This window comes from Ostrinia nubilalis, chromosome 14, assembly GCF_963855985.1.
Source record: "Ostrinia nubilalis chromosome 14, ilOstNubi1.1, whole genome shotgun sequence".
Lineage (NCBI taxonomy): Eukaryota > Metazoa > Arthropoda > Insecta > Lepidoptera > Crambidae > Ostrinia > Ostrinia nubilalis.
Genome location: NC_087101.1, coordinates 4,623,686 through 4,646,198, shown reverse-complemented (window position 1 = coordinate 4,646,198; position 22,513 = coordinate 4,623,686). Strand labels below are relative to the sequence as shown.

The window sequence follows — 22,513 nt, the reverse complement described above, 5'->3', positions numbered from 1 at the left end:
AAAGAAACAACAAGGGTCCCAGGACGCTTCCCTGAGGAATGCCCAATTTATTTTGTTGAAAGGATGACCTATAGTCAATCGCCTCGTTACTCTGATTAATTTTTGTGACCTGTACGCACTGCGTTCTGTCTGCAAGGTAACTCCTGATCCAGTTGAGCGCAGGTCCTCTAATGCCATATTTTTCGCATTTGACGAGGAGGATTTTGTGGTCAACTAGATCGAATGCCTTGCTAAGGTCAAAGAATATAGATGTAACTGGCACTTTGCTATCTATAAAATTGGTAACGCTACACATCAGTCTGTATCCTGCGAGAGTTGTAGATTTATGTTTCTGAAACCCATTCTGCTCCTTGGCTATGATATTATGTTTATCCAGAAAGTTTGTGATCCTAACTTTCATAGCCTTTTCAAAAATTTTTGAAAGAATAGGAACAAGAGTTATAGGCCGATAGTTATTTACATCCCGTTTGTCATTCTTTTTAAACAATGGTTTGACAATGGAGTGTTTAAGTGACTCTGGAAATAAACCTTGCTCAAATGATAAATTTATCAGATGCACTATATATATGTTCTTTGAGTAGGTCCTAGTCTATTTGCACCTACGCCGGCAGTTTTGCTAAGGCTTTAAGTAAATAAGAGTACTTATTAAAATCAATCATCTATGGTGAATTGTAAACTAGCACTAATAATAATTGGCTGTCTTATGTAATAATAAAATATTCATAAAATGAAACCAAACAACTATACAGCTTCCAGACTTTCAATTCCAATTAATCCAATTTCGAAAATTATTCGACCCAATTTTTCATATATTTCCCACGGGCCAGCGAGTAATTCCACATATTGCAATGCTCAAAATATTTCATTACGTACAATGATATTATAGAACTATAGATATGTTACGTTCATAGAAATTACGATTTTAATCCGTGCCGAGCTATTCCAAATTGCACACATTGACAAATGTAACTCATAAGTGAAACAAAAGATACGAAATAGCACGCAAATGAAAGAGATAGCTATAGTTTTAACGATTGTGCACTAACTAATCTATGTCCGCAGCGCACGCATCCTTATCGATCTAACGTCAAAACAAGATCGCTTTCTCTTTCTTAACTTGAACATGGCGCATGGCGTCTTGATTGTTTGCATAAATAATTGAAAATATAAATACTAAATAATTTTGCCTAATCACATGTGGTAAGAGATCCCTTGTATTTTGTTTACTTAGAGTCATAATTGGTACACTTTCTAAATACACACGATGGCATTTTTTATTTATTTTGGTAAGAACACAGGAACTTACGTTGTGGTACGCACGCGATTGCGCACGACGCAGGCCACACGAAGACTAAACACAAGACGTCCCAATTGGGACGTATTTGAGTATTCACAGCGCGAGCGCTTATAACATATCTGCTTTTGTTTTTATATAATATCATTGATTACGTAATAATGTTTCGGCAACGTGTACCAATATTTTGATGGAGCAAAAGGGATTATTAACTATCCGAAATTCAATTGTATAACGCGCAGCCATGCGTGTAAATATTCGACGACCGATACTGTTTGAAATGTAGATTGAATATTAAGCTTTAATAAACAACCCTTATATTGCAAAATATCACGTAGCAAGTTACAATTAGGAACACTATTGACGTAATAAAAGTACAACTAATAAAATAAAGCATTCTTAAGAGAAAATTCAATTCAGAAACTCAGTTAACCCCTGCGGTTGCAGCAGAGCCATTCATTATAGAAAACTTCGCATTTGTTCTCATACAAGCCGGTCTGTAGCGGATATTAAGACAGAGGCACTAACTTCAGGAACATATTGCTCCGCAGACGTTAAAACAGTTCGTGATAATATAAAGCATTCTTTACAGGCCCAGTATATTACGGTTTACTATACTTTAGCAAGAATTTCCCGGGAAGTTCATAACACTTACGTACCGAGCCATATCTCGCAACTACAGAGGATATTTCTTTTTTCTTTGAACGTATGCAGCATCATATGGTACGCTCGCGCCGCTTGGACTGTTTCGCGAAAATTCGAGAGGGATTTTTAACAAGACCGAGGCATAAGTGTAGTATTGTAGAGCCAAGATGAAATATGGCGGTGATTCCCGCCACTGTATTGTTTTATAAACTGGGAAGTATACGCACTCAGAACAAAGCAAGTGGGTTTTGCTGAAATAAACGTACGAGTATTGTACAAGTATGAATGTCTTTCATACGTCGAATAAAAACATTCAGCGGTTTCTTTGTTTTTTCAAATAACTCGGTCAGTGTTTAGCAACTGTACTGTAGTTTCTGCTTCGTGATTTTAACTAACTCCAGTTCAGAGAACTAAATAAACCTTGATGTGAATTTATTTAAGAGGATTTAGTGTGGAACAATGGTTTTGAAATGTATTATAATAATGCTAGCTCATTTATTTATGGAGTTTTAACTAATAATAACACTATTATAAATTAATAGTTTAATAGGTAATTCAAGTATATTCCAAACAGAAATGTGTCGATTGCGTATTTTTGACGTTGCCGTGCCAATTTCTGTATGAATTTTGGATAAATGTTGAAAGTTAGCCTAAATTAAGTTCATATGATAAAATCATAACTAATAATGATAACAATGCCAATTTTAATCACAAGCCGGCAAAAATACATGCAACTAATTAAGAAAACAAATCTCCTGAGAAGAAACAAGAGTAATTCCGAACTTTCGAAGTCTTAAACTAGGTCGGCGTATATGATGAAATATACCTTCTACATTATAATACGTAAGTACGGACTCGCAAACTCCTCCAGTACAAGTTTCATATCAAGCCAGACTTCAGCAAAACTTCTGTGGTAGAGCTAATATTATTTATTTAAGGACCGATTCTGACGAGGATTTACATTTCTTTACCTTATCTTTCAAGTCTGGGGATTTAATAAACTTGATAAACTTTACGAGCTCAGAATGTATCGAGTAAACAAATATTTGATATTCTACAGTGCTTGCGAGCGATAAGACAAGCCATCGAGTTCATTATAGGATGGCTTTTGCACAACGAACTAGTAGGTACTAGGGATAGCGATCTAAAATCAATTTTTAGAAAAGCTGAAATCAATAAAATTGTTGTTAAAAATAGATCGATCCCTTGAATCGATGTCAGAGACTGCAAAGCCTTGTTATCCATCCGTGAGCCTTACGTCTACATGTCCACACTTACTTATTATTTTATGGATTACTAGCTGTGCCCGCGACTTCATCCGCGTAGAAGTCGAAAACGTTCTCATAGAATTTATAAATGGTTTTTTAACGTTATTAACTAGGTATGTACAAAAATATTTTATAAAATATTTTTTTCAGGTTAAATAAACATAAAAATAAAATTTTGTTATGTTTTATGAACATGTAGCTCGGCCTTTGATATGGATTTATCTATTAGGACATGCATAAACAAACATATTATGTGACCTAAATATCTTATAGCCCCTCTTGGCATAAGCATAATTAATTACTTAGCATAAAGAATCACAGAGCGTGAACTATAGATAAAGAAATGAGTGAAATCTCCTGACAAAAGCCTACCAGGTAGGCAGGTAGTACTTTCTCACAGAAAAGTGAGTAATTTATGTTACCTCATTATTTATGAAGCTTCGCGTCGCGATTTCTTATTTCCTCGAGGAGCGCGAGTTAAGACAAGAGCCTCTCAAGGCAGGTAACTCGAGTATGTTCTTGCATAAATTTTAATGAACAAAGTAAAAGGTAACTTCCTTAACTCTCACGCGTGAAATTCACCGCAGGCTGAAGGTAAAGGATTTAGAACCTTACGAAAACTTAGGCTGAGTTGCACCACCTAACTTTGACCGTAACTATGACGATAACCGGTGTTTTTTGTATCCAGTTTGACAGATTTTGGACGTTTGTCAAAGTTAAAGTAAGATGGTGCAACCCACCCTAAGTTAGTATGGGATTGGATAAAAAATTACACGAAAATTGCGACAGGTTCATCCAGTATTAAAGTAGCTCAGATGGAAGAGCATTCGCCCGGCAAGCGAAAGGTCGTAGCGTAGGTTCGATTACCGCCTTAGGCAGTTTGATTTTTTCAAGTTATTTAAAATTTAGATAAAAAATATGAGAATATGAGCAAATTACTTTAAAACTCAAAATCGATTCAAAGTCAAACATTTATTCAGATCGGTGGCAGTAAATACAACAATAAAATAAAAGAAATAATTTCTGCCTTTTGCAGCCAAGTTTTGCATGAACAAATAATCTTCATGACAAACGGCCTGTGAAAAGCGCCGAAGTAAAAACCAAAAGATAATACATCTCACGGAACTTTAACACTTAAGTTTCACTATCATTATTACCGACCTCTAAAATTCCGGCGAAAACTTGACAAAAGAAAAGAGTTTTCCTTGAAATTTTATCTTTTCATCACGATCTGGTTAATGAAGAAGTCGCTTGCAAGATCTTCCCCATTAAAAGTTTGTTAATCTTTGTTAATTTTGAGAAAGAAAACTCGTGGCTGTGACGTGAATTAAAAAGGTAAATAAATGCGGGATAATTTACATTGTTTGTTTTATTTATCGCATACTTAGGACTAAAAGCGGTTGTACGTTCTAAACTCTTATTGGATGCATTAATAAGAGAGCTTCGTAATTAACCAGTATTTGACAAAGTTTACTAAGCTCCAGCTTATATTCATCAATTTAAGAGGAGGTACTTTTTTACCTAACAATAATATTCGGGTAATTTGACAAGGCAACCCCCACATACACGCGCCATTCACCCCTTGTCACCTACAAGGGCGTAGTTGTCAAAACTTCAGAAAATTCAAAGAAATACAAAGGGGTAACTATAGGGTCTTGCCTTAACAAGGGTACGGTTACTTAGCGTCCTTTTACGACTATTTTGAGTATACTTTTAGGATACGGCAATAGGATAAAATTTAAATACAATGCAATGGAAAGTCGATAAAAGACTTCTATTTCCATTTTACAAATCGATGGTAACAAAAATAGAGGAGTTGTTCATTATGCTTTGTCTCGACGGCAATTAGCAGATGTAATTAAGCAAACGCCGCCAACTACGGCGCAATCCTGCGAATTGCTGCTGTTTTTACAGCGCAGTTTAATAAGCAGTGCTACAAAAAGCTGCTGGTGATTTTAGTTGGAGAAATGCAAAAATGTTTATGGGAATAAAAATCTTCATCAAAAGCAATGAAACTAATTATGAGAAACACACATCTAAAGACACCTTGCAATATTCCTGAATTATGTTTAAAACATCACTGTGCTTCTATCTATTTCAATTAGATGAAGTTTTTACAACGAAAGACTGCATATGACCCAAGTACCTACAAAATTCACAATTAACTAGGCACAAGCCAATCCAGCATTGGCATAATAAAGGTAAATAGAGACAACCGAATATTAAAGGATAATGTTTTATACATGGTAGTGTAGCTATAATACAATATAGGTTCCATAACCGTAGCTGATTCACCCCATTTGTCATCACATCTATTTGTTAAAGATAACAAAAGGAAAGTAAAAATTCATTCAATGATCGTTTTTATCCCAAAATCAGCCCCCGGATCGAAAACAATGCTATCCATTTCAATTTAGAAGACCGTCTTCGCGCCAACTTTAAAAGACCTAACTCATTATCGGATTGGGCTCGTCGAAACTCGAATAAAAAAAGCAAAAAGATCTCGAATGCATCCAAAAAGTTTTCATTACTCGGAGAGCCAATGCGACGGCTTTTGTTTGCTTCGGAAAAAAGATAACGGGCGAAAACACGCGTTCCACTTTCAGCTCTTTCCCCAGACGAATGATGGCGACAAAGGCCGGGGGATAATGAAGGGGTATGCTGGGATTGTCTTCTGTTGTATTGTCTTAGGTCAAACGCCATGTTCGAGAACATATTATTTTTGATTATTGTGATATTTACTATATTATACATTAATAATGAGGTATTTAGTGAGAGTTTTGGAAAGATACTCGTAATTACAATTTTAATTGTATTTTCAGGTATGTTTTTCTGAGGGTTTTGTCAAAACCCTGAGAAGAATAAAACGATGGCAACAGGCACAATCATGTCTTAAACTTGATAAACTGCAAAAAACATATGACATGATGTCACAAGACCGACATTGATTTAAATAACTGGAATAAATGTTATTCAAGGAAGATTACAAGCTTAGCTCGTCGAATTCTCATGTGTTTCTTTTCGAAAATATAGTTAGTTAGTAGTTTTTTCTAACCATCTTTCACATTTGTATTATTTGTCCAAATTTTCTCTTCTTTATAACGTCCTCAAGCACAAAGGAATAAAGTTGTGATAACAATAAAACTGTGTTTGTTAAGGTCGAGGATCGCCTGCATTTCATCAGCTAAAAGCTAGCGCCATCGCATTGACTATGTATGATTGTGGGAAGCAATAACCACCTCTGTGGAGCTGCTACATAATTATTACGTATTATCGTGGCAATATCACGAGTGCTGGATTGAAATTGTGTCATTGCAGCGTAATTACGAATCGTGGAACTAATTAAACTACTTTGGAAAGTAGTTTTGTCCAAAGCCTTTGATTAATCGTAATATTAACTCATAAGTTAATAACTATGATGTAATTTATAGGGCCATTTTTTGACGATTCCTAATTGTCACATGATTTAGGATAACTAAAGAAAAATATCTTAATAAAACTACTTACTATAACAATAAATATTTTTATAAGTTGCGCGCTACAAAACGAAACAGTGCCTGAACATCACGTTAAGTTTCAGTACTTCGTTAACAATTTAAGGCTTATCAAAATTGCAAGGAAACTGCCAAGCGACCTGCAGTAAAACGTCTGAAGCCCACTTGCAAGTATCGCGAACATTTGCAAAAACGGGGCAAAGTGGGGACCGCGTGGTGTCATTACCTTGCACTACTCCTTGGGGGCTTGTTTGCACCCCCCGCTTGTCTGGGGCGCAAACACAAAGGGACCGAATAGTGAGAGCGATGAACTTTAACTATTTGTTTCACCACATTTGGAATTTAAAGCTGAGTTGCACCACCAAACTTTGACCGTAACTATTACGATAAACGATGATTTTTGTATGGAGTTTGACAGATTTCTGATGTTTGTACAGTCAAAGTAAGATGGTGCAACCCAGCCTAATATCTTCAAAATAACATTATTTGTTTAATTGTTGTTACCAAACTTTAAAATTGGGATTTACTTTTTTGCCTGATAACTATGTCATGTCTGTTATACATGTCTGTTTATTAATAAAACCTGCGGTCTACATCAAACCGGAAAACTTTAATATCATAAAAGCCTATCGTGCAATATTCATGATGAAGCACCAGTAAAAGTTACCTATTAATTAAAGTGACAACAATACATTTTTATTTCAAAAGCGCACTTATTCCAACGACATAAAATTCACAATGTTTAGCTTGATGATCTATCGCCTGTACACTGCTTGGTTCGTTCGTTCGTTTCAGCCGAAAGACGTCCGTCCACTGCTGGACAATGATTTCCACGAAGACTGGTCCTGCGCCGCTCGCATCCAGGCACCTCCCGCGACCTTCACCAGTTCGTCGGTCCACCTAGTGGGAGGCCTGCCCACGCTACGTCTTCCGGCCCGTGGTCACCACTCAAGAACTTTCCTGCCCCAGCGGCCATCAGGTCTATGAGTTATGTGCCCCGCCCACTGCTCGCTACACTGCTTGGTACAGAATTTAATCCTCCGGTCATCGAACGCACCTGAGAGCTGAGGTTACAACAAACCGCCAAATAATTGTCCCGCATTGCACTAATCTGCGATGGCCGCATAAATCCTGCTTTAATAACCGGGTTGGTCTATAACCGGGTCTAGGGTTGCCAGGTCCAAAAATACAAAAGCCGGACTCGGTTCTTAATTTGGCGGGAAATTTAACCCTAAAAGCCGGACATACCTTTTTTAAACATGGGTGCAATTAGTAACAACTATTATCTTATCGGTAGCCCAACATCCTATGCCCATGTGTGCTCGTGGCTCGACTTTCGCCTGGCGCGCCAGCCACATAAAAAGCCTAACAAAAGCCGGACAGGCCGGACAAGACCTTAAAAAGCCAAACATGTCCGGCTAAAGCCGGACACCTGGTAACCCTAACCGGGTCTATAACGGACCGGACCGCGGAATTGGAACTCTATTGGGCTGTCTTCCTGGCATTTGAGAAACGCGGCTGGGAAGCGGAGATTGTGGGAAGATAGACAAAGCCTTCCAAGATTTATTATATTTATCAAATGAATAGGAGAACCACAGACTATGCCACAGATTGCCCGAGTCGTCTGGAAGAGATCGCTTTTCAGCGATAAGACTGAAAGATCGTTCGATTTGCCTTATGAATGAATAAACTTAATTGTCTACGTAATTTAAACATCAAAAATGATTATTCACTTGAAAGAAAGTAGTGGTACCTAACTAAAAAGTTTTCAAAAGCTTTTTAACAGGTGGGTATTGAACTCACAATTTATTACCTTTTAGTACACATAGCTAACGCTGTAAAAATGACCTAAAAACAGATATTTGCATACTTTTCCCTTCCTCATTACTAATCCAAAACAGCATTTAATAACCTTATTAATTTACAATTAAACAGCCAAAAGGGCCGACAGCTTAACGCAGAGGTTTGCAAACAAACAACATATTATCAAATTGCGATATTCCCCGTTAGGGCGCGTTCACACGAGCACAAATCGTGATTGTTGACGAATCGTCTTCTATTCCGATTCTTTTTTTTTTTTGACGGTGACAAATTCTATAAAATGCCGGTGTTCACACGCAGCAATCGTGAAAAATGACGGATACGTATTAAATCAAGTATCTTTTAAAAATAACATTCGTCAACACAAAAAAAAACACGAATTATCAATGTTTTTTTAGGTAACTTGTGCTGTTCACATCGTGTTCGATACTTCAAAACATGACTGAACTCAATTTTTGTTTACAATTTTTACTGCTTCAGAAGTGTTCCATTCCGGTTTGAAATCGATGAAATTAAATCTAATGAGCAAAATAACAAAATATCATTTCGGATATTTAGACGAGATTCCGTATGCAAGTGAACGTCCACCCGTCATCATGAGGTAATAATCTTTTTTGACGAATCGTTAATGATGGATCCCGTGTGAATGCGCCCTTACACAACACCCGTCCCTCACGCGAGAGGGGCTATCCTCCTACCCTCGGATTTACCCCAATATGATTGGATTACGCGGAACTCTTTGAGATTTTAAACGCGGTGTGTACCCAATTTACGATAATATGGAATATTTTGTGAGGTTATGTAATAAGCAAAACCTTTTTGTAACATTTAATAACAGGTGACAAATGACTGCTCATTGTGAAGTTTAAGATTTAGTTCTATTGCTACTAGACACTTTTCAGTTTCATCAAAATCTGAGTAGTAGATAAGGCGTAAAAGTGAAGAGACAAACATCTATGCATTCTCACAGCAAATTTGCTGTTATATTATTATTATAGTAGATAGAATCTTAGGATCTTAGCAATAGCCAATACAAATGCTTACACGTGTGATAATAAATATTGCCTGTCAAGAAGCGAGCGTAACAATTCCTCCAAATCCTCCAATACCTATTCACAAAAGTTTTCAGGAATAATATATTTCTGCGCTGTTACGATAACGACTTTTAAAAAAGGATAGTATTGTTTCTAAGTTAATATCACAGATACCGATTGATAGAGTGCCTATTTTGAAAGCATTACGCTATTTCAAAACTGTTCATTTAAACTTTTGCAAAGGTCGAAATGAGAAATCATCGACACATATTTTCTGAAAACAAAATAACTTCCCGGTTGAGGGTAGTTCGCACCGAGTATAAAACCAGCTATACATCAGCGGCCGAGGCCGGGACTAATCGCACCCCCGGGACGGGACGTCCCAGCGCTTAACCCTTCGAAACTCCGCGCAAAATTACTTACTGCGACTTCGGGATAAATACAAACACGAAATCTGTGGAGGATTGCACCTTGTCATATTTCGTGAAATATTCCCGAAGTTTTCGGTTTGTTTTTCATTCATTATAACAAAACGGTTCACGTATGTCATAATCATTATACGTGACGTCAAATCATTACTTACGCATCAGCATGTAATAGCTGGGATGATCCAATACTACTCCCCATTAAACTACAAATGTTTCATTAAGCCACACGTTGGAACGTACTTATTTAAAGCAGTTAATAACATTCCGGATTACGTGTAATATTTAAAAACATTGTATAAATTAATCCACCCTCCATTTAATCACGCGAAACACAAATTAGTTGTTTACAAATGGGGATTAAGGTTATGGGATACGAATACGTCATGTTTTATCATAATCAGCTTTTATAGTGTTTTAAATTAAAGTACACGACCACTTCCAAAGGGTTTGTTTAAATTTTTTAACCATCACACCTTAAATAATACTTAATATGATTTTCATCGTACTTATGACAAAGGCATAAGCCAGCGGAGTTCGAACCCTCTACAGAAACTTTTTTTAGTCAACAATTTATAATTACTCGTAGGTTGAACTGAACAAAATATACAAAATTAAATAACATAATCTAATAGCTTATCTTTAGGTCGTGCCATTTTGAAATAATATAACGCCATAGTTCTCGAATTTAAACGAAAAAAGATTCACTGGAGATCATGTCCATCAAAGCGTGGCGTGGCGATAAACTAAATCCCTTTTTAGGGGGGCTAATAGAAATTGAGTCCAATCAAAACGATTCATCTAATAAGGCAATGGGCCATAGATATCTGGATCTACAAATTTAGAGCGGGCAGTAAAATTTTTACGTCGCAATAAAAAGGGCGTAAAGTGGACTTCGAATGCGGCAGACTGCGTCAGCAGCGAGTGCTGGGAATATAGATCTTGGACTCTGGTTAAGTGTCGAATAGTCTTTTCGATGTACTGACAAGGGATCATCAAGCTGAACATTGTGGATGCTACTTTGCAATGAAAAAAAAAATCATACAGCTTTGTGCTCTATATTGTTCCTAAAGTTTCATTTCACAAAACATAACTAAACAATATTAACGAGTTTGTTCACAAAGTTGAAATATATTGCGTTCATTACAAACGCAAAGTAAAACTACGCAACATCCTTTTTACAAAAATCCGGAACTCGGAAAATTCAACGGGGACCGGCTAAAAGCACAACTCTCGCAAAGCCATTAAAAGCTACATTCACATAATCAAAAGCTCGATTCACGCTCCCATCTCAAAGCTTGACATGTAGTCGAAATGTCGCCCGTTCGGAACTTTCCTTTCTCTAACACACATGACTCTTTCTAACACAAAGGCTGCTATTAAAACTCGAGACCAAACGCAAAGCTAACGAACGGAGTTGCAGCTAATTCAGCTACTAGTTGGTGATTTGTTTTGCTTATACCACCCTGCGCGCCAAAGATAAGAACCGCCATTTCATTTCTAATAGCTTAATAACCTATGAACGCCCTCCACGCGCTACACTAACGCCATCTACGCTGTTACACCCTTGTTTCCTCTAAATAAAGTTCAAATTTGCATTAGCGAAACGGTTTGACAACAGGAGCAAACACGCGTTGGGGTGAGACCTCTACCGTTTTTATTGCAGCAATTTATAATATTAAAGCGTTTAATATTCAAATTTGGGACATGAATTTTTAGAAAGTAGCGAAAATGAGAGAAGCTTGTACTGAAAATTTTATATGGATATTTTTATAAATAAATTCATAATGCAATAATGTTGTTAGAGAGATGTGGGGAGATCGTTGCCCAGAAATAAGACACAGTATTGTTTATGAAAAACATTATTGCTTTTGCAAATTACTGGTACCCAAATATTTAAGAATAATCCATTGATTTTTCATCCTTTAAAAGAACATTTACTTCTACTATTATAAACCACTAATCTCCCAAATGGAATGCCTCAAAACATATCTTATCCAAAAATCGTATCTAGATCGGAAATGGTAGCAATAAAATATTTATGTTTGCCTAACACACGTTTGATTCGATATTTGTATCGGAGGTTGGCATAAATCTCCTTTATTGTTGTGGGTAATCTAAATATAACCCAGCTCTTTCATGTCAAGTTGTTATTCCACCGGGTCTGACCCCAGGGTGCGTAGCGAGGTGCCTCGCGATTGGAATATCAAGTCGTATACGAATTATTTGGACTGCGTTATGAATCCAGTGGTACGAAGATTCAGATCATTGATGCAATCAAATAAGGTGATTCTACTAGGGTTTTGAAACCCATTAGAATTTTCTAAGTTTCTAGGCATTTATTGGTAACTTCAAAAATAACTCCGATATTAATTAAAATGAATGCTTTCAGCCATGTTAGTTTTTCAAATACTGTAATATGCACTTTTACATTTACTTCGTGTTTGTTTACTTTATCGCTATTCACTTATTTACACTATAAGTTTATTTTTAACTCAACGTTGGGTCAAACTTACACAATGTTTTGCTACGTGAACGTGATACTGTAAACAAATACATACTAGTCTGTAAAGATATTTTAAGATTGAGTACGCTTAAGCAGTATAAGAACTAAAATATATTCACGCGACTTAAACAAGCATATAACTTAGGAAAGTGGGAAGACTGATGAAGAAGAATGTACTTGCAGCCAGCATAATGTTACGTTCGTTGCATTAGGTATTATTGATGTCGACTTTACTCTTTTTTACTCTGCTATGAAGCTTGTTGTATTTACACTTTAAGAGCTGAGCAAGATTATGGAATCTTGCTCAGCTCTTAAAAAGAATTGACTGTGAATGGTCACAGTCCACTCATCCTCACACCTTATCACGTCGTGAAATCGTCAAATGTTATTACGTACTAACCATCACTACTCCAAAAACTGCCACACACCTCTTTCATAAAACATTTTCCGCGATTTTCCCTTGAAATATGATCCCGGAGTAATCTCGAAGGGAGCAATCGCTGGGCCGAGTGCCCCATAACACTCCCATGTGCCATAAAAACTGAATTTCATACATTTATTACGGCTCGCTTTGAACTCCGACAATGGTCATGGGTTTTATGGCGTTAAGTGTGACTATTTCGATCGTATACAAATTGCTTTCCCGGAAAAATTACTAGCTGCTTATTATTTTATAGGAGCTTTTGCCCGCAGAATGACCCGCGTGGTTTTCAGTTTGCTGCAAAACAATTCTTTTTAAGAATGTTAGCAATTTGTAAATGCAAATTACTAATAATCCCGTTAACTCACATTGGGCTCACCACAATAGTCGAGCGGCGGCGGGATAACCTGCGTTCCTCGGTTCACGAGTCGGCCAGTCCGCCCCCTTCACCGTTCGGCTATCGTGGCTACTCGGAAATTGGAAGTTAGTGCCTTTTTCCTGATCTCGTCACAGGAAAAAGGTACTTACTGCACCGTTATAACACTTATAACACACTTAACAAACAAATAAATATGTATGTGTAGGTACTGACTTGTGCGCGCAACTTCGGCTGCGTGGAACAAAAAAAATAAGCAGTTTAGATCGTGGTTATTGTTATTATTCATTGTATGAAAGTTAGGTCTGAATATCTGGTTTTAACAACATGAATGAGATAGGTACGTACATCTTATTTCTCCAAAAAAAATTGAAACCTTGTCTCTAGCATGCTTCTACGTTAAACACTACTAATCAAGATTTATAACATTACTAAGAGCCTAAAAATTAATTGCTCTTTGTGAATGCAAAGAATTCACACTTTGATAAAACATTGGATTTAATTAATGGCATTCGTCGCGAATACTTGCCAACTCTGGAACCCTCCTTACCTGGAAAATGAAAATTATTCCATTAGAATACGTTAAATATTTCCATTTAATCTTATTAAAATACTTAAAATATTGAAGAAAAAATTTCGACATTGGATTGCACCATCTAACTTTACTATCTGTATGTTGTCTGTCAAACTCCATACAAAACTCCAGTTATAGTTACGGTTAAAATTAGGTGGTGCAATTAAGGCTAAGTTTCAGATTTATCAGGGCAGATTACAATTCTCATCTAGAAATCCAAAGGCCAGTTTAACCGATCCTTGATAAAGTATTTGAACCTATTAGTACTTTCCTAATAGCCTTTTAGGCAACTTTTGGTTTTATAAGAGCCGTTAAGAGATATTTGGCAGATAAAATGACCGCTTATTAGTAACCGTTGATATTAGATAGCTACCTGAAACTACATGAGTACGTATTAGCCCTTTTATTTTGTTGAAGTCTAAAGCTTGGTTGCACCATCTTACTTTAACTTTGACAAACGTCAAAAATCTATCAAACTATACAAAAAGCACAAGTTATCGTCATAGTTACTGTCAAAGTAAGAAGGTGCAACCCACCCTTAATAGTAGTTATTTGTTTGCAACCACGTGCAAGAGGAGAAATATTTCGCAATTAAATGAAATTCCTGTCACCTTTATACACAGTTTTCAAACAAGCGCTTAATGCTTTAAAATCGTATTATCTACATTCAAACAGCTGCCAATCTGAATTCATCTCTATTTCTATACCAACTCTTTGTTTACTATACAACATTATGTCATTTCCCCGCGTATTCCATCTTATTTCTATTCAAAATGGAATCCCGGCACAAAACATTTTACTTTGTAGAAACTTCAACGCTTTGGGACTCAAATGAGTTTATAACTCGGGTAAATTGCGTGGTGCCCGCCCGAGAACGTGGCTGTTGTCATTTAAATAACAGGTAATTATGTGCAAAACGCAGCTCTTTGAAAAAATGCAAAATGTGGTTTAGAGCCCTGCTTTTTACTTTGGAAAAGCTTTAAAAAGTGCTCAACTATGGACTTTGATCTTTGTAGATAGAAAATGTAACAAAATAGCTACAAAATAGCTCTAATGTCAGAATTCTTTAACACTAAATCCTATATAAGTAGTTTCTGATATCACCCAAGTAAACTTGTTTGTAGAATAAACCAATTTATTACACACTGTAGCATCCTCACAGGTCAAACATAAAAAAGAATAATTGGCCAACGTACATAAGTTATGATATTACCGAACATAAATAAAAAGAATTACTTTTAACTTGGTCCAGCGAATAAAGGAGCGGCGGGACAAGGAAATCTCGGAAACTTATTAAACTCACTGGTAACTTCTCGAAAGGTTACGAGAACTCACAAGTATCTCGAAAATATTTCAACTTTCTGAGAAATTTTTCATCGCCCATTCCAATGTAACTGGAACATTTCTTACTAATTCCCTTTGAGTCGCTGCTCCTTTGATTCTCTTATACTGTAACTAGTTGTAGAGTTTTGTAATTTAATTCATTTTATAGAATGCACAAAGGAATGACGGTTTTTTTTGTTGTAGGTAAGTACTTAGTTACTTAACTATTCCGTATGTAACAAGTACTTTAGCTTTTGTTATTCTTTTACCGTACGTGGGCTGTATTAACTGAGAGAAAAATCATAGTATGAATCTTTATAATTCAAAATTCATTCGTTTCAACGAAAAAATATAGTTTGTGAATTTTATACTCAATATCCCTTATTCTTTGGCCCAAGGATGTCCACAACGACTGATCGTGCACTGCCTACATTCAGGTGCTTCCCGTGACCAGATCGTCGGTCCACCTACTGGGAGGCCTGCTCATACTACGTCTTCCAGCCCGTGGGCGCCTCGCGAGAACTTTTCTGCCCCAACGGCCATCAGTTCTAAAAGCTAAGCGACCTAACAACAACAATACATATAATATATCCGTCAAATACAAACATTTACGTAAAAGCGTCCTCATCGAGTTAATACAAGGATGAGGAACCTCGAAAATCCCAACAAAGTGCCCTTAATAATGCATCTTCGTGGAGTTATGTCAATTTATAATACAAAGGCGCGACGAACTTTTACAATTCCCTCCGAACTTCTAACCCGTTTGGTATAATTCCGCTGATTAAATACGGGACTTGTCAAACAAAATTAAAATGTATGACGACATTACTTAAGTTCATTTTCAATAATATTTAAGACAGAGATACTCAAGCTATACTTGTAATTTGCCCACTTAGCAGAGTCAGGAAATGATGTTTTATTAACACCAAGTATATAAATGTTTTACCTGTATAAAATTATCACTGATCGAAAATAAAAGAAAAGCTGATGAAAATTACACTTTTCCAAGTCCAATATTTTACTGAACGCAACCGTTATTATTAATGGATTACTATTATACTATGCACTATTAAAACATACAAAATAAACGTAGCCGTTGAGTACATAATTCCGAAGCAATAACGGACACAACGTGTATAAATAAAGTTGTTCATCGAACTGAAGTTTTCCCCCCGTAATTATGCCTGTGGGTTCTGTTTTTATATGACTCGTAAATTCTTTAATTTATTTAAACTTTCTTTTACCGAGCCCAGAAAAAATTGCGATACATTAAAATTACTTCCCCAGATTTCCACACATTCTTTAGGGGAAAACAAAATACCTGCGTAACACAACGTAACCTCAAGTCCTTTAAAACGACAAATTCCGCAATTTCCACGGCAGCTCGACACTGCAAAACGCCGTAGAATTTTATTATTGGTGGCTTATAAAAGAAATAACCCCCGAACAAAGGGAGATTTTCTTACAGGCAGCGCTACGCGGCGGAGTTGAGGAGCCCTATTTTCCGGCCGCTTTGCTTCTGTGAAGAGGCTATTCTACTCGGGCGGGTTGGCTAGGTGTTTTATTCATTTTCCCAAAAGTTGGGAAGGCAGCGAGGTTCGTTATGACGGAACCCCGCCCGCGGCTAGGGTTGGCAACCTATAAAATATACCGTTGTTGTGGAAAAATAAAAGCATTCTTGAATGTTTGATGGAAACATCTTTAATTTATAGCGAAATTAAATGGTTATAAAAACATTATTTATTTTTTAAACTCTCTTAATCTTACAGGTGTTTCCGAAAGGTTTTACTTCTTTTCTTTGATTATAAAGACTTTAAACATTGCCAACCCTACAAAGAACCGCTATCAGACGATTATAATAACTTTTTCTCAAAACGAAAGAACATTTTTTACGTGGAGCAATTCGAAATTATATTTTATTTGTTGTTCAACGTTGAAACGAAACGTTTTGATTTATTCCACAATATTAATCTCAATGCCTTTATTCGCAATTGACAAGAACGTTTTATTTCTTATTTATTGTTTGAACTTTTATTAATCTCCTGTCACCGGCCACTTTTAGGATGTAATTATTATTATGGTTTACTGAATTAAAACTCATTAAAACTTAAAACTCATTAAAACTCATTTATTTCTGTAAATAGGCTTAAAAAGCACTTTTACACGTCCCAGTATTAACCCTACCACTGCTTCAGGACAATAAATGGGCCAGTGCTGAGAAGAAGCAGCGCAAGAAACTCAGTCACTATTGTCAGCCTCTTTTTCAATTCCTATGAAAGTTTATTCAAACATGATTATCTTATAAATAATGATTATCTACATTTACGAAATCTTTCTTTTTTGTTTTCCTTTTCCTGTGAAATAATTTTAAGATATTTGCTTGTTTTATAGGCTCTTCAGTTCAGGTATGATAAATGTATTACCTACACAATAATTACGCGGGCTTCTATGGCACGACTAATACCCTAGAGCCTAGATCAGTCTTTCCCAAAGTGGGCGACAACGCCCCCTTGTGGGCGCTGCAGGCCTAAAGGGTGGCGGTAAGAGACCCAAAAAAAGAATTGGGACGTTGTGTAGAGGCTTGGGAGGCGTCATTTACTAGGAGGACTCTCAGACACCGACTGAGCACTCGACACTCGACTACAAATGGGGGCGCTAAAAAGAATTTATTCTCAAAGTGGGCAGTAGACAAAACAAGTTTGGGATCCGCTGGCCTAGATGATAGGTGGCCTAGCTTACGAGCGGCCTGAATGCACACAATAGAGCCAATCCTTTGTCCCGGCATCAATGGCCGACATGTCGCCGCCATGCCATCCATCCAATATCGCTTCAAAACCCCCTTTGTTCCACGAAAAACACTGTCAAATACAAATTCGATCAGCGCCGCCTATTCCAGACACATGCTATAAAAAACATTAGCATATCCTGGATACAATGGCTTCCCCATATTTTACGACGATAGCGCAACACGCTTTAACTCAACAAATACAAACGATAAATTCGACCTTATCCCTAAACAACTAAGACCGAATAACTCTACGACCTTCATCGATGTTCCCAAACCCGGTACACTGCAGTACAGTACATAATTCAATGACACTCCCGGCTGAGCATTATCGACGTGATCGATTACAAATTGTTTCATTATGTACCTAATTACAGCAGCTAAAGGTAGCTTTTGCGCTGTGCTCCGCGGGTGGGAGCTATCGAAGTGAATTGGGCCTTATTGCTTTGTTGTAAGGGTGACAGGCTGTTTAGAGGACTAGCCTCCGAGGGAGCTGACACCCTCCGGAGCGTATAAGGTCAAATGCAAACTTTACCTTTACCCTTTAAAGGGAGCATGTGGGTATTGCACTATTTTATTTGCTTGAAACAAAGATAAGCTAATGAAAAGGTTACTTTAGAACCATTTTTGTCGAGGCAATCAAAATATCTCCACACCATAACATAGTTTCGGTAATTAAAAAGTATCATATATCACAGGCACTTTATACTAGCGTGCCATTAGATACAAATACTTAAAATGTGTTTGTTCTATACTTTTGTATATCCTCAAAATCATAATTTAATAAGGCAGTAAGAAAAGCTTTTCTCGTTAAAAATTAAGTCTATTGACTGTATTTACGAAAGCTTACACATTTGTTACAAAATTAATTACTTTTATTAATTGCTTACTCCATTTATGAATAGTTAACAAAGTAAACAGAGCCTATTTGACAGACTTTTTATTATTATTTGATAACATCATTAATTATAAAGGAATTCTTATTTCGTATTGTGTAAGGAAAACCCATTAGAAACCGAAAAAAATACGAGCTTTCTCTTTTCCAATAAACGTAATATACCTCTATTGTTCGCTTTGACGTCGATGGATGTCAATTCAACGAGACAAGGAAAGAAATTATCCAAATGGCTCCCCAAGAAATGGCTACGAAGTACTGTTCGTAATGGTGAAAACGATTTACAAAACTCACAGGTCAAAATCACTCGGAGAAATGTCAATAAATATTTAAATGAAAAATTGCGAGTGCGATATTTTCCATAAGTAACGGTCGAGTGCCTGCGGGAGTATTAACGTTGAAGGTATGTCCAGAGACCCTTCTTTATTTAGCATATTCCGACCTTTGATCATGCATAATTTGTTGTAGATCGATCGCGACGTCCGGCCTCTACGGAGCGTGCCGCTTGAATGAGCGCGCAGTGGACCGCGATCGCCGAAATGCCACGCCCTTTGCGAACTACCCGCATTTCGATCTATAGCACTGGTACTAATTGTGCATCCAATCAAGGCTATGTGCTGACATAGCAATTCGCTTAAGATAACATAAGCTATGTGCACATTCGAAAGATTCCAGATTAATGCAATGTTACGTAGGTTATTCAGATTTTCGTGTACGTTACAAAGCTTTCTTTGCAACCCGTACAAACCAGCCTAATTTCCAAAAGCTTATTAGCATAAATTTTCTACCGCATTACCAATTTCACCTCGCGTAATCGCAAACATGAATTTTGTAGCTCATTTTCGTGATAAATAGTTTGTTCTGGAAACGATCTGATATGTTATACGCGAACAAAAGCTGGCTTAAATAATTGACATGGTTACAATCGAGCTTGTACAGTCTACCTTCAAAATTATCGTTTAATTCGTACTGATAATATCACTCTAATAACTTCATAATTATAGAGTCACAAACAAGTAGTAGAGTATAAAGCAAAGGTGAGTTAATAGTCTAGAGCATTTCCATGTATCTAATGTAACGTTCTTACAAATGTCACAATACAGGTTAAATGTATGACGTTTGGTGAAAGGGTGACATTGACACTGACAGTGACACTAGAACATATTTTCATAGAGCGGCTCGTTTTTCTGTAACAAGTAGATTTTCTTGACCTTGAGGCACAAACATTGCTCATTTTGGCTAATAATAAAAAGAATGAGGTTTCGAAATTAAGAAAAAACTTACTATTTTTTGTTTTAGCGTCTGTAAAGTAGATCTTAAAAAAGTACAAGGGTTTTCTTCAATAAACATAGAAAAATGTACAATTTCTTTAAAAGCAAAGTTTTCCTTTCACGAATAGGTAGCCGAGTGTACATCCTGCGTCAAATTGCTCTGAGGTGGAATTGTGTAAAGCAATCGTAATCATTTGACAGTTCATATCGTACGATTGTTCTGTCAAACGCTTTGTTTAACTGACTTTATCGTACGATATGAACTGTCAAACGATTACGATTGATTTACACAATTCCACCTCAGGTATTGATTGCTAATTTCATTAAGGTCATTTCCATGACAATGCTCGACCTCGGAGATGAATGTTATTCAGCTCTTGATTTCATTTTAACATGTCCCCGAAACTTTGAATTGGGTTCCACCTATTTTGAATACGGCGCCTTGTATGGTTCGTCGAGTACTATTATAATGGGTTTAATCTATTGTAGCATTAATGTAATAGCTATAATTGAAATTATAAGAAATTTTAATCAAAGCGAAATTAAGCTGATTGAGTATTTTATGGAGATACTAGCTTTCCGCCCGCGGCTTCGCCCGCGTGGAATTTTGATTGTCACAGAAAAACTTTATCGCGCGCGTCCCTGTTTCAAAAACCGGGATAAAAACCATCCTATGTCCTTTCCCGGGACTCAAATTATCTCTATGCCAATCATCAAAATCGGTTCAGTGTCTTAAGCGTGAAAGCAGACAGACAGAGTTACTTTCGCATTTATAATATTAGTAAAAATTTTCAAAGATAGAAAAGTATGAAATATCAAAGAAGAAAGGACGTCACATTCATCGACGTCATCTGTAGCAAATCTATACAGCATCAAAGCAATGTGTATGTACAATGGAAATGTACAGGGAATACCCAGGGGACCTGAGCAGAACTTCCTAGAGCGTAGTACCGTTTGTGTGTCACCTGTTGCACAGAACCAACAGCTTTGATTACCATCCAGAAGGGAAGAAATTTAGATTCTTATCGGGCAATCAAATACTTAAAAAATTAAAGCTAAAATCACTAAAAAACCTTCTCTGCATCAGTAGAGTAATTTACGCCAGTATTCACAAACATTACTATGAGGTCTCACAGTGCGCGTGGATTCATACGGTGACACACGAACCAATCACAGAGCTCTATTCAACGCTGTGCGTTCGATTTGCTGCTTCACTTAAGCAAGCATCGTTTGTAAATTACAGGAGTTAGTCGACTGGCAAGTAATTTATTAAGTAGCTAAACGTGTCTGAACACCAAACATTTAGGCTGAGTTGCACCACCTAACTTTGACCGTAACTATAACGATAACTAGTGTTTTTTGTATTGACTTTGACAGATTTTTGACGTTTGTCAAAGTTAAAGTAAGATGGTGCTACCCAGCCTTAGTCGAGTTATATCAAGTTACTAAATCGTTTAGTCGAGCCAATCCAGACCCAATTCATTTGTCTATAGTCTGGTCTGCGAGCACGTAGAATTCGCATGCACCCTCACTGCGGGCGCCCGTCGCACTGTCGCAACAGCAATATAATTACGCGCGAGCGATAAGGATGGGTAGCTTGGGGTCATTGGACAAAATTCTACGTGCTCACAGACCGGGCTTGTTGATTCTTCAAAGTCTTGAAAGATGATACTCCCTTGAGATTCAAACCTAGACCTCATCCGTAAGGGAGTCTAAATCTCTAACCACTAACCACGGCGTAGAGTAGTTAGTAACTCTCATCAATTATTTATCATATTCATTTCCACGTTTCCATTAGCCTAAAACCATTAGTTTCAAACAGCCTCTCTCATTTCCCAAGTTTATTTTGGGTAACTATTCCATGTTGAATACAGAGCTGGGTTGAGGTTATTACCTGAATAGAGGTTTGGATATACAGGGTGATTTTGCAACCATTTGGCAAAATTTTTAATAAGCTCTATGAAACAATATAACTTTATCGTAATTATATTAAATAGTGGTATTTATCGAAAAAGAAATGAAGATAAAATTCGCGGGTGCCCATAATAATATCTTAAGTTTTAAAGGCTGAAGCTTATTTTTGCGCACCATAACGTCTATTAAGCTTTGCAGATAACTGTGTGTGTGTGTACGTAATTTTTCTATGAACGAAGTAAATTATCCTGTGTGCATTTTAAAACCGTGCGCAGTGGAAAAAAAATTAAATATGAAAAAAAATGATTTATTTACGTAAATCAATTAAGTTACTGATTCTGTCACTCCTAAAAAGACAAGTGTTTGCAAATTCACCCTGTATTCTGTTTACGCTGCGACTACCGGTTACCGGTTCGATTCCTGTCGATCGTTTTCGCCTCCTGACAATAAATTAGTATTGGTGCGGT

The 22,513-nt window shown here is 36.8% G+C and overlaps 1 protein-coding gene across 1 annotated transcript in view; it reads right to left on the bottom strand.

Annotated features, from left to right (window-relative positions):
* The window catches only part of LOC135078020 (amyloid-beta-like protein), a 166,344-nt gene that overhangs the window by 86,311 nt on the left and 57,520 nt on the right, over positions 1–22,513 (bottom strand). Inside the window, exon 2 of the mRNA XM_063972567.1 lies at positions 13,501–13,518. Within this exon, the coding sequence (XP_063828637.1) occupies positions 13,501–13,518 (18 nt within the window). The remainder of the gene's footprint in view (positions 1–13,500; positions 13,519–22,513) is intronic.